The sequence below is a fragment of the Natrix helvetica genome, assembly GCF_964273705.1.
Source record: "Natrix helvetica genome assembly, chromosome: Z".
Lineage (NCBI taxonomy): Eukaryota > Metazoa > Chordata > Lepidosauria > Squamata > Natricidae > Natrix > Natrix helvetica.
Genome location: NC_138554.1, coordinates 32,908,723 through 32,922,997, shown reverse-complemented (window position 1 = coordinate 32,922,997; position 14,275 = coordinate 32,908,723). Strand labels below are relative to the sequence as shown.

The 14,275-nt window shown below is 36.6% G+C and overlaps 2 protein-coding genes across 2 annotated transcripts; both read left to right on the top strand.

Moving 5' to 3' along the window:
* Positions 1–5,772: 5,772 nt before the first annotated feature.
* Positions 5,773–6,723, top strand: LOC309401441 (olfactory receptor 4D1-like; the record flags this gene model as incomplete). Its single annotated transcript, XM_081970507.1, has 1 exon — positions 5,773–6,723. One exon carries the CDS (start codon positions 5,773–5,775, stop codon positions 6,721–6,723), a length of 951 nt encoding a protein of 316 aa, XP_081826633.1.
* Positions 6,724–12,052: 5,329 nt separating this feature from the next.
* LOC309401439 (olfactory receptor 4D1-like) lies at positions 12,053–12,979 on the top strand (the record flags this gene model as incomplete). Its single annotated transcript, XM_081970505.1, has 1 exon — positions 12,053–12,979. The coding sequence occupies one exon, from the start codon at positions 12,053–12,055 to the stop codon at positions 12,977–12,979; it is 927 nt and encodes a 308-aa protein (XP_081826631.1).
* Positions 12,980–14,275: the final 1,296 nt, after the last annotated feature.

The following is a 14,275-nucleotide window of genomic DNA, read 5'->3' as shown; positions in this document are numbered from 1 at the left end:
TGCATTCTGGGTGCGGCATGCTTGCACACGACCCCCCGCGCTCCTCCCACTTATGGCACATGAGCCAAAAATGGTTTCTCCATCACTGCAACAGTCTATCCACAATGTGAGGCTACCTCAGGAAGGGTAAAAACTAGAATATGAACCAAAATTGATCAAGGGCTCCCTTGCCTATCCATCTAGTAGAACCAATGAGTTGGAAGAATCCTTTAAATGCTAACCCAACCAAAGTAACTACCAGAGCTAATGGTTTCACATGGTTTCCAAATAAGCAGCAATTTCAACACGCAAGGATTCAATTTCAGCTGGTTTCTTCCTATACAGCACCTCACAGCTTCCAGATACCAGATCAGGAATTCTACAGCATATCTGGTCCAGTACAGAATAGAGCAGTGACGTGCAGTCAGGTGAGGCAAGTGAGGCAGAGCCTCACCGCTCTCATCATGAAAAGAAAAAAAAATGTAAAAGGAAAAAGCTGAGCTAGTTGCTGCCTCATCATGGATGACTCTGCTTAACTGTTGAAAAAAGCCTCTAAAAAGTGCCCTCTACTATGAGGCAGGAGAACTGCATGCCTCATCTAGTCTGACTTTAGCCGTTTTATGATCACTCGAGCAGAGTTAAGCAAGGGTTAAAAGCCTAAAAATTCCTGACAAAGGGGAGGCAGCAGTTCTCCTGCCTCTTAGTAGAGGGCGCTTTTTTTAGAGGCTTTTTTTTAACAGTTAAGCAGAGTCATCCACGGAAGCCACGCAAAGAGCCATGCTGTAGCACACACACTTTCCCCCAGCCTCTTTCTTTTGGAAGGCTCGGATCGGCTCCCCTCCAGCTTCTCTGACTCTCCTCTCACCCCAGCCTGCCAGCAGGAGGTGAGTGGGTGGGCTTTATTGCGTTCCAGGAATTCCCACCAGACAGCAGGCTGCATTTGCAATGGTGGAGGTGTTTGGGGAAGGCAGCAGGGGAATGGGGGGGATGGCAGAAGAGCTGCTTTCAAGCCACTGGAAAAGATATCCAATCCAAATTGTGTCTCTGTGTGTGTGTGTGTGTGTGTGTTTGAGAGAGGGGGAGAAAGGGAGAGAGGGAGGAAGGAGAGGAAGGGAGAAGAAAAAGAAAGTGAAAAAAGGAAACTTATTTCGCAAAGGAGAAAAACAAATGCTGTTGTTTTAAATCAGAACTGAGCATGCCTGGCTGTGGAATTCTGGGAGTTGAGGTCCACAAGTCTAAAAATATTTGAAACCCACCACTGTGTCAGTGCCTCACCAGCCATAAACCTCACCACATGTCACTGGAATAGAGGTATGTTTCTGAATAACATCAAATTACTGAAGAAATTCAATTCCTAACTTATGACCACTCCCAATGGTTTTATGCAAATGAGGAAAAGAGTAAACAGAGAAAGAAAGAGTCAAGACTGAAGGGTCATATCCCATATGGAAATAATTTATCCCTCTATACAAGGGATGTCAAACTGGTAATCTACAGGCCAGATGCATCATGTACAAACCTCACCCACCCCTGGTCCATGAAGGGAAAAACATTGCAAAATATCACATGATGGCAACATGACAGCATGAGTTTGACACCCATGCTCTACACCACAAAACTGTAGTTCTACCCAATGAGAGACTACTCAGTAAGGAGTTAAAATCAGTGGTGGGATTCAAAACTTTTTACTACTGGTTCTGTGGGCATGGCATGGCTTGGTGGGTGTGGCTTGGTAGGCATGGCATGACTTGGTGGGCGTGGCTTGGTGGGCATGGCAAGGGAAGGATACTGTAAAATATCTATTCCCACCCAACCCTGGGGGAAGGATAATGTAAAATCTCCATTCCCTCCCCACTTCAGGGGAAGGTTACTGCAAAATCCCCATTTCCTCCTGATCAGCTGGGACTCAGGAGGCAGCAAATAGATGGGGGTGGGGACAGCCAGAGGTAGTATTTACTGGTTCTCCGAACTACTCAACATTTCCACTACCGGTTCTCCAGAACTGGTCAGAACCTGCTGAATACCACCTCTGGTTAAAATGCTGTAAAATAATGTCTTCGATCCTAACCTTCTCAAGAACCTTTTTCCATTGATTTTGGGCCTGAAGTCTGAGTGAAAGGGACCTAGATAATATATTTCCACTAATTCTCTTCAAACTAAGGTACTGCTACTATTTTCTCAATGAAGTGGTAATTAACCAGTCTCCCTTGTGACAAGTTAATTGCTACCAAAATCCAATGGTACGTTATTTAACCAATGCAGCTATGCAGAATATAAATATTTAGAAGTTTAATGAGGTCAGTCAAGATGGTAATCAGCAGTCTGTAGTCTTCAGGCAAACATTTTAGAAAATGACTTCCAGATTTTTCCAATCTATGTATGATCAGGTGATGCAGATACCTTAGCAGTTGCTTACTACTATTTCCAGGCCTAATTTAAACATGTTTTTAAGGAATCTTTTGTCCTACTATGACAAAATTAAGACATTAAGTTCTTAGGAACAGCCCTTCCAAAGAGTCCCATATTGTCAGAAGCTGGTTATCAGGTCTGAATCACAATAACAATTGTGGAACACAGTCTGTTGAATCCACCAACTAATTAGGTTGACTACACTTATAAATAGATACATGACTGTATGACAACTTGCAAACGACTTTTGAATAGAATATTTCTCTAATGAGACTGATATAGGAATATTAAGTATATTTCTATCTACATACTTATCTAGCATTTTAATGATATCTCTTGTGTTTTGAGTCCTTAATTATTGAATTAACATTTTCATCTTTTACTTATAACACCCTGATGATTGACAGATTAGGGTTATTCTGGGTGAGATTTAAGTTCTCCCCTTGGATGTGGGTCCTTTGTGATTTAAAAAAAATGTTTTCATACATTAAGCCCTTATTTTTATGCTAATTATCATGGAATTATTTTCCATCTTTTAAAAACAAAAGTAATAGCTTTAATCAGTAATTGTTCAAATACACAGTCACCATAATAACATGCATATATTTTTGAATGCAAATTGTACATTTTCTCTGTTAACATTACTAAGTTTGAGGCAAAATGTCATAAAAGTGAGTTCATTCAAAGAAAATAAAGAACGCATCAATAAATCTCAGAATTTCCAACTTCAACAATAGATCTGGTTCTTAATGTGATAATTGAAATGAATAAGAATTGTTAATGTTCAGTTCTACTTATTTGTGACGTTAATAGATGATCAATGCAATTTAATACATTTTAGTTTGGTTGGCATTGTTTCTTATTTTTCATAACTACAATTCTTTTCTCAAATAAAATATATACCTGTACTTTTTGGATGAAAGGAATATTCTTTGTATGAAATTATGTTTTTGAATTAAAATAGAATTCTGCTTTCATGGAACATTTTCTGTAATTATTTAAATAATTTCAGAACTGAATTCAAATTAAGTAGCTTAATTTGAATTCAGTTTTATTTATTTAATACCAGTGTAAGTCTACCTGACAGTTGAGAAATATAGGACTGACAAATTTAAATGCCATCTTCAGGCTTTCTTATCTAAACTCTGGAAACATGTAAGTAATACAAATCATTTTACAATTGCTACAATTGCTGTATGTATTGGTAAATATAGTTTGATCAAAGATGTATTTTACAAATATTTATCAATTCATACTTAGCCATTTTGAAACAATTTGTAATTATTCATTCTCATATAATGATCATTTGTAATTATTTATTAGATTTGTTTGCCACCCATCTTACACTGAGAGAGCTCTAAATGGCTTACAAATATTTTCTTTCTTAAATAATGAGAGAAGGAAAAAGTAATTGCATATAATAAATATAATGAGAGCAAGTGTGGTGTTGTGGTTAAGGTGGCTAAATTAGGAGATGTACAACATGCTGACCTCCTTTTGAGATAGAAGCCAATATATTTCAAAGTGAGGTGGGGTATCACTCTCTCAACTCTAGACTGGGAACTCAAAAAGTAACTATAAAATAACTTTCACTGGATCTTTATGGTAAATATTAATAGTTCATAAACTTCAATAAAGATGCCTTCACCCTGCAATAGACCAATTTAGGATTTTCACAATGATGATTTCTTACCTAATAATCCAATGTCTTAATTATAGTTTAGAAATAATAATAATAATAATAATAATAATAATAATAATAATAATAATAATAATAGTCAGAGTAGTAATAGTCAGCTCTATGTTTGAATGTCCAGCATTTTTCTTACATTCAGAAAATATGTAAAGACTTCAAGACTTATTTGGTCATTATGACAAAAAAAGGACAGTTTGATTATGTCTCTGAGCAAGTTTGCTTTCTTGTATATATAGATTGCTAACTTTTATATGGATCTATGTGATGTATGATTTTTGCTCTTGATTGTGTTTTGATTATGTTATTTTAATTTTGTCTATTTTTCTTTTCTGTTCTTAAGCCAAGGCATGGATCTGAAGAATCTTATACCATTGTGAGTAAGTTTGATTGGGATGACTCACAACTGTAAAAAAAAAATGCATGTTGAAATTAGAGCTGCTTCAGTCATTCAATATCTGTTGAATAAGACATTTTCTGGTATGAAAAAAAAATCTCTCTTACACAGCCCCTTTTATTATTTTATAAATGTAATAAATTCAAAACTGAATTTGGAATAAGCAATATATGGCCAATGAGTTTGTGTATGACTATTGGCATGTTGATAATTTTTGAGTACTGACTACTTATAGTCAGCTACAGCAACATTTCTCTATGACAATAGAGAAATAGAAATATAATACTAGGAAAGTGACTGTCAAATCTGAGTCAACCTATTTAAATAATATATGAAGCATATAAATAAGAGGTATATTCTTCATTGAATAATGTATATACAAGTGAGTGCAGCTTAATGGGCTTATTTCATACATTCAGACAAAAAAGTATGGCACAATATACTATATATTTATACATTACCGTGATATGACACTGCATATTTTCATATTTCAAGAGAGGGGGTTTTTATTCTACTTTATCACATACCCAAATCTATTAATGGTAATGTATAGGAATAATTATCACAGCAACAAAAGTTGTAGATACTACATGTATAGAACATTTAGAAAATGTAATAATACAATATATCTCATAGATAATTGACTGGTTTTTCTCCTCTTGATATTATAAAAGTTTGTAGATTTGTTTTATTAAGGCTTAAAAGTAGGATTGTTGTGACTCTTCTTCCACACAATTAGGTGTTATTATTATTAAAATTATTATTATTCCAAATTTGGTACAATTCTGCTTCAATTTATAAAATCTTATTTAATTTTGTTTATTTAATAACTTTTATTATATATACCTTGTCCCTTTATCATGTTTATTTCTCACTCAAGGTACAGATTTGTGAAATTCTTTACTAAGATTGATTAATTGAAGTGTAATATAAGTCCTGGAAATACATTAAAATAGATAAATATCTAAATGTAATTTATATTAGATTATTAGCTCCTAAGTCCCAAAATTATATCCCTTGTCTATGGGTTCTTTGGTTAAAATAAAAAGATTCAAATCAAATAAACTTATATAATTTAAAAGTATGGATTCTGCACCCTTGAAATGTGCAAGGTAAATACATTTGATATTATTTGGCTTAATTGCAAAAAACAACAAAAACACATTTAACATGTAATATTGATTGTAATTGACATTGTTGGAAAATTGTTCTAGGAAAAATTCAGTGACATAACTTACAATGTTTCTCAATTATTTCAGGAGGAAAACACTTAAAATCAATAACAGGATTTTAAATGGAGAACAACTTGACAACTGTAGTAGATTTTATTCTGCTAGGTTTCTCCCAAAATCATAAGGTCCAGTCACTTCTCTTCCTCCTTTTCCTTGCCATTTATATCACAACTTGGCTTGGAAATCTCACCATTATAATCACAGTGTTCTTCACACCTGTTTTGCATACACCAATGTATTTTCTGCTTGCTAACTTGGCTGTTGTAGACATCAGTGAATCATCTGTCACATCACTCAAAATGTTGTGGGATCTCTTCTCTCATACTCACACCATTTCTTATAACTGGTGCATTGCACAGATTTTTTTCATTCATTTAACAGGGGGGACAGTGGTCTTCTTACTAATTGCAATGGCTGTTGACCGATATATTGCTATTTACAAGCCTCTGCAATATTTAATTATCATGAAGAAAGAAATTTGCATAGGATTGGTAGCAGGAGCATGGTTAAGTGGCTTTGCTCACTCCATTATCCAGGTTGGAATTCTCCTTCAGCTCCCTTTCTGCAAATCCAACATTTTGGACAATTTCTACTGCGACATTCCTCAGCTCATCAAGCTGGCATGTGCTGATACGTACACAACTGAGCTTCTGATGGTTTGTAATAGTGGACTTCTCCTCACATTAATTTTCTTCACTCTGCTTATGTCATATACGGCCATCTTAGTAAAGATTAGGAGGCATATAACAGAAGGAAAACACAAAGCCCTTTCCACCTGTGCTTCCCAGATCATAGTTATAAGTATGAATTTTGTTCCAGGGATGTTCATTTATGATCGCCCTTTCAAGGTATTTCCAGCAGACAAGGTTATTTCGGTTCTGTACACTCTTTTGACCCCAATGCTGAATTCCATGATCTTCACTCTTCGGAATAAGGAGATAAAAGTCACCATTAAGAAGCTCATGAAAATTTTTTATTTGTCTGAAAAAACAGAAGTGCCACGTTCTGCGTGAGGGTAATATGCAGAATAACTTAAAGTTCAGTCTCCCACTCAGTAGCACCACTCTTGAATTAGTAAAATATAAAAATGTGAAAACTTGCTGAGCTCAGTGAATAAATGACTAACTTTTAGGCAGGTTTAATAACTCAAAACACACATATGGTTTGCTTCAATAAATATTGGTAGTTGAACATATTGGTTCTGTGTGTCTTTTCCCTATAAGACTTTGTTGCTCTTCATCTTCTATTTATTTTCAAATTTTATTAATAAAGTGTATGTGTGTTTAGGTGTGTGTTTTTTAGTTTGTCACCATTCTGGCATAAATGTTGCTTTATTGCATATGGTTTACTCAGTACCCCTGGATTTTAATTAGCATAAAGTGCTTGTGGGCTATTATTGTATATTAATTACTGTATTAACTAGTTAAATACTTCTAATTAAATACAATATCCTTTCCTATAGTGACCACAATGCATTCAGTGAAATTGTTCCTAAATGAAATGGCCATTAGTGACAGGGGTAGATTTCAGCCAGTTCTAACTGGTACGATAGAACCCATTCATGAAATTCAGCGTATGTTTTAGAACTGGTTCGTCCGATGGCACAGTACCTGAATGCTACCTCCCAACTACCCCCCTCACTCGCTCCCCCCACCCGACATGATCTCCTTTCATTTTTCATCTGCCCCATTCACTCATTCGGGTAGCAGAGAACGAAAGGAGATCGCATAGCTGTGGGCCAAGGAGCCTGCAGCCTCCTTCATTCAAATGGCATCCTCACACGCCTTCTTTCTTTCTCCAAAGGTGTGCAAGAAAGCAGCCCTCATTGCCCAAACATTATCTTCTTTCCTTCTCTGTCTGCCTCATTCACTCGTCCCAACATGTGATAGCTTTTTACTGGACTCCTCTCTGCCCTGCCTCCTCCAATCTCCCAAGTTCTTTCCCCAGCGTGTGATAGCTTTCTACTGGATTCCTCTCTGTTCTGCCTCCTCTGATCTCCCAAGTTCTTTCCCCAGCATGTGATAGCTTTCTACTGGATTCCTCTGTGCCTTCCTTCTCCGAACTCCCAAAGTTCTTTTCCAAGCGTGTGATAGCTTTCTCCTGGATTCCTCTCTGTCCTGTCTTCTCCAATCTCCATAATTTTGGCCCTTACTCCTTCAGTTGTCCATTTTTGGGAGTTTTACCCCTCTCTTCCCCCCCCCCTTCATTGGAATCCCAAAAATGTTTGCCACCGTGGGCATGGCTTGGGGGGGGGGATGTGACTGAGTGTGCATTAGTGATGTCAAGTTGGCCAAAACTGCCCGGCCATATGACCGCCAAGCCATACCCACAAAATAGGCCACACCCACAGAATAGGTTCTAAAAAAATTTGAAACTATCCACTAAATGAATATACAGTATATGTTCACTTAGTGAAGAGACAGACAGACAGACAGACAGACAGACAGACAGACAGACAGACAGACAGACAGATTGGAATAAGATGAAGTAAGTTCTCAATGGGCTTGTACACTGCCCAGAAAGAGTAGTTTTATCAACCTTCTTTGAAATTGGATTTGAAGATGGTGGTTGTGATGAAGTGCATTTGAATATTACAATTATTGTACTGTAACCTTTAAGACTCCAAATGTGCAAATCTACTCTCCATGAAAGAGGACTAACTCTTCAGAACCAACTAATCAGTAGCCTAATGAAAAAGCACATTGAAATAATTTATCGAATATGTGAAGTCAGTTATTGTTGCTAGAATTTTCTACTCCAGGAAGTAGCACAAGTGAAATATCAACCAAAAGTAAGCAAAGACTATCCTAGACACAATCTCTACTTGTTGTGTAAAAGGAGGTATGTGATTTCAAGGCAAAAATCAGTACCATACATCTAGGAGAGTTCTCAAATAACATACCTATTCCTTCAGGAGACTACAATCTCATCACCACCAGAACTAACAAAAAAATAGATGATTCCAATAGTAATTCCAACTTGCAGAAACTGAATTTCAGCTTGTTTCTTCCCATTCAATTCCTCACAATCTCCTAACATCAAATCAAAACTTATATAACATATTTGGTCAAGTATAGGATGGAGGTATACTGTTGAGTCTCATAAAAATATTGAAGAAATATCAGATGTCCAGAAACATCATAATGCAATATTCAAAGCTAAGCAGGAAAAAAAGAAGCCAAGTCACATGACCAGTTCATTTCTACTATGCCACTTACCAAAGCATGATAAGTACTCAAGGGAAGAAGTGACCAGTGATATGTGCTGGGAAATTTACACAATCCACAAGGGCTCTGCTTCCAGTTTGACCACTCCTAATTCTGTTTGAAGTTGATCCATCTTACCACAAAATTAAGAGAAAAGAAGCAGGAGTACTACTACTACTACTCTCCAATTCTTTCTCTTCTATGCTGATATCTCCAAGTACTGTAATACTCATTATCCAGACCTTTTAATTTTTCTTATCAACAATTAAATCTGGGAAGTCTGGAAGATTTGTATGTTTGAATTCTAAAGTTCCAGAGCACTTTAGCATTTCATTTCAATTGAATACTTTGTCTATTTTGTGGTATTATCATTTCTTGCTTGCATGTAAAGAATATTTTGTGCAGATATTCCAGTGCTCCATTGTTGCTACTTTGTCATGCTATTGTTTGTAGTAAATCTGTGTTATCTTCTAGCAGCAGTTACCTAGATGATGTACTATGTCAAAAGCACCTGAGGGTAGAAAAAGAAGCAATGGGTGGAAACTAATGAAGGAGAGAAGAACTTAGAACTGAGGAGAAATTTCCTGATAGTTAGAACAATTAATCAGTGGAACAGCTTGCCTCCAGAAATTGTGAATGCTCCAACACTGGAAGTTTCTAAGAAGATGATGGATAACCATTTGTCTGAAATGGTGTAGGGCAGCGATGGCGAACCCCCCCAGTGCACATGCATGCATGAGAGTCACTCTCCCCCATTTTTGCATGCTTTTTTCGCCCTCCCCAGGCTCCAGAGGCTTTAAAGGGACTCTTAAAAAGGACCCTATGAGCAAACTGGAAGTCACTTCTGGTTTGCTCGTAGAGCCATTTTTTTTTTGCACTCAGGAGGCTTCAGGAAAGCTCCTGAAGCCTCCAGAGGGCCTCCAGGAGGGGTGGGGAGGCTCTTTTCGCCCTCCCCAGGCTCCTATAAAGCCCAGAGTCTGGGGAGAGCGTAAAATCCCTTTAAAAAAGGCTGAACTCAGCTGGCCAGCGCGTGCATGCGTGCTGGCCAGCTGACAGGGCAATGCCTCACTTGCCCTGACAAATGGCTCCACGTGCCACCTGTGCCACCTGTGCCACCTTTACATATTAAATTCATGGGTACAGCTCTTTTAAAGCGATCCCTACTGACGGAAATCTGGTTATCAGATCTGCATCATGCCAAAATTGTGGAACACAACCTCTTAAAATCGATCAACTAATGTGGTTGATGTAGCTCTTATGAACATGTATGATACGTGATTGTATGTGGACTTTCATATATCACCTATGAATCTTGTAAATACAGGTGGTCTTTGAGTTACAAGCATTCATTTAGCAACTGTTCAAAGTTCTGTCAGTGCTGAAAAGGTAACTTATAATGGCTTCTAATACTTATAACTGTTTCAGCATCCCTATGGTCATCAGGGATGGGTTCTGGCAGCTGCTACTGCTGGTTCACTCAGGGGTGTGCTGCACACACATGCTCAGTGCACGCTGCATGCGCATGTGCAGTAGCACTCAAATTGCTCTGCTCGTGCACAGAAGCAAAAAGCAAGATGGCAGCACCCACGGTGCTGCCTGGAGAACCAGCTTGGGGGTGTAGCAGGCCTGGGTCGCTGCCAGGTCACTGGGTGACCTAAGCCACCAAGTTATGACTGGTTCGGCTGATCCGGTCTGAACCGGTAGGATCTGATGGTCATGTAATCAAAATTTGGGCATTTGGAATTTACTCTTAATGACTATTGCAATTCCCTTAACAACCAAGTAAAAAAGGTTGTAAAATTGGTTTTGACTCACTTAACAACTGCCTCACATAGTGACTGACATTTCCGGCCAAATGTAGTCATAGGTCAGGCTATTTTTCTAATGGGTTCATATAAGAATAACAAGTGTATTTCTATCTGTCTACTTCCACAACATTTTAGTAGCCTCTCTTGTGTTTTGAGTCCCTAGAGTTAACATGTTCATACTTTACACATAACCTCATGATGATTGGTTGATATAGGAATACATCTACCAATACAAATTAATCTGAGGCTGAGTCCAGAGTCCCTTTGGATATGAATCCTTTGCCACTTTTTTAAAAAAAATGTTATGATACAACTAATTCTGAATAGATTGTGCATTTTGTCGGTTAACATTTCTAAGGTTTGAGAGGAAGCATCACTAAATATCTATTTATTAGAGAAAATAAAGTATTAGTAAATCCCAGAATTGCACATTCAGAACTTTAGTAATAGATACACTTATTAAAATTAGAATAATGAGAATTGTAAAGAGGCTGAGGGGGTGGGCTTTGGCTTGTTTGGTTTTTTTTGCCAATTTTCAACATTTATTTTTACCTATTTGAGAAGGTAAGAAATGTTGAATGAAATTTGGTGGAAAGGTGTTGCTTCATTCTTCATGACAATAGTTGCCTGCAAAATGAAGTTGCATCTTCTCCTTTTAGATAAATAGAATACTTTCATGATAAAATGCATTTTATTGTTGATTAGGCTTTAATATTGCTAACATATTTCTCCATATTTGTTTTTCAATGAATTTATAGATTTGGAATGTGGTATAGTAAAGCATAAACTATCAGATTAGAATGCCCTGTAAATCCTATAAATAACTAGATTTTTTTTATTTAAAAACATAAATATACAGTCATGTGAAAAAGTAATAACACCCTTTTTGACTTCTATTGTTTTATGTGTAAAGACATAGTAAAAACAATCTGGTCCTTACCTGTTCTTAAAAGTAGGTAAACATGATCTCAGATGTACAATAATACATGACAGTTCCATGTCATGATTTATTTTATGAAAAAAGCTAAAAATGAAATCAAAAATGTATAATGTAAATTATATTAAAGGTAGATTATTAACTTTTATAAGCTAAAATAATATGTCTTGTTTATGTTTTCTCTGGAAAAAGGATTTGCTTTGAAGTATGATTTCTACACCCTTGGAATATGCACAGCAAAGAAAATTTGTTAGCATTTGACTTGATATCATTTTTAACATATAATATTTTTCATAAAATGTTTTAAATATAATGTGTATTCACAAATAATTCACAATGTTTCTTAACTATTTCAGGGGGAAAATACTTAAACTCATTAAGAGGATTTTAAATGGAGAACAACAAATCAGCTGTAGTGGAGTTTATTCTCCTAGGCTTCTCCCAGAATCCTAGGGTGCAGTTCTTTCTCTTTCCTCTTTTTCTTTTCATCTATATCACAACTTGGCTTGGAAATTTCACCATTATAATCACAGTGTTCCTCACACCTACTATGCATACCCCCATGTATTTCCTGCTTGCTAACTTGGCTGTTGTAGACATCAGTGAATCTTCTGTCACATCACTTAAAATGTTGTGGAATCTCTTCTACCACATTCATAGTATCTCCTACAATTGGTGCATTATACAGATTTTCTTCTTTCACTTAACAGGGGGAACAGTGGTCTTCTTACTAATTGCAATGGCTGTTGACCGATATATTGCTATTTACAAGCCTCTGCAATATTTAATTATCATGAAGAAAGAAATTTGCATAGGATTGGTAGCAGGAGCATGGTTAAGTGGCTTTGCTCACTCCATTATCCAGGTTGGAATTCTCCTTCAGCTCCCTTTCTGCAAATCCAACATTTTGGACAATTTCTACTGCGACATTCCTCAGCTCATCAAGCTGGCATGTGCTGATACATACACAACTGAGCTTCTGATGGTTTGTAATAGTGGACTTCTCCTCACATTAATTTTCTTCACTCTGCTTATGTCGTATACGGCCATCTTAGTAAAGATTAGGAGGCATATAACAGAAGGAAAACACAAGGCCCTTTCCACCTGTGCTTCCCAGATCATAGTTATAAGTATGAATTTTGTTCCAGGGATGTTCATTTATGATCGCCCTTTCAAGGTATTTCCAGCAGACAAGGTTGTTTCGGTTCTGTACACTCTTTTGACCCCAATGCTGAATTCCATGATCTTCACTCTTCGGAATAAGGATATGAAAGTCACCATTAAGAAGCTCATGAAAAAATTATATCTGTTTAAATAGACAGAAACAGCACATTGTGCATGTAGGATAATTTGAAGTTCAATCCCCCACTTTGTGGCACATCTCTTTAAATTAGTAACATATACGAAGGAGAAGGTGAAAACATTGTGACTCATTTTGCTATATTTCTGGACAAATGCTTGAATTGGATGCTTGTAACACTGCATTTGATTTTTATCACCACAATATAAAATGATGTTGGGACAGTGAAAGGAATGTAATATGTCAAATATAGTTCATTTTCCGAGTCCAACTTTATCCATGTGAGTTTACTATCACCTACTATTAGGATTGCATAAGAACTATGAATCCATTCTTAGTTCCATGAACTTTTGACATTAAAGAATATAGTGCAAGATTGAAATAAAGTTAATTAGTTACCACCACCCCTCTTTATCTCTCTTTTCCCTGGCATTGAACATTTCTTTGCTTTTGCCCTACCTCCGTGTCTTCATTTATCATGTAACCTTTAGCCCTTCTCCAACTCATTACATTTGATATCTAGATTCTTCTCTAGGTAAATTTGATATCTAGATTTCTTTATTCCTACTTTACCCCCTAGAAGAATCTTAGCATTTCAGGGGGGGGGGGGAGTTTCTATTGATAACGAAGTAATAAATTATGATTGTTAAGAAAGTCTTACATATTTTTTCTAAAGATAGCTAGACATGGAAAAGACAAACCCTATTCCAACTTGAGAAGGGTACCAGAAAACCCTCTCCATTATCAATACTCAGACAAATGTGTCCTAAGCAGTTACAAGATGCCAGTTATATATTTGTTCTTATTTTTTTCTGAAAATATGGTAGCTTAAATCTTGAGATACTGGCATAATCATTATTTCCAGTATTCAAATGTATTATACCCTGCTGTAATGTTATTTTGATATAACATTACATTATACCAGAGCTGTTGTTGATAAAGAATGACTAGATTCTGGGACCAAATGAAGTATGTTCTGAATAGGACCGTACTCCTTCAGAAAGGTCAGGATGTAAATGTGTTGAGGGCAACTGAATTTAAATATGGTGTCTGTAGTGGGAATATATTTGTGCAATTATGAAAAGTATGCCAACTGTGACCCTTTCCAAGCTGGCTACAACTAATGAGGGGTTACAACTGGCTACAACTAATGAGGGGTTCTTTAGACTTCCATACTTGTAATCTTTGAATAGTGCTTTGACGTTGTTATTTAAATAAAAAGCAGTGGCTAGGCTACTGGCTGGTTTAAAATGCACAGATTATTAGAGCATGACTTTACTTAAAGAGATGCATGGCTACTAAAAGCCTAGATCT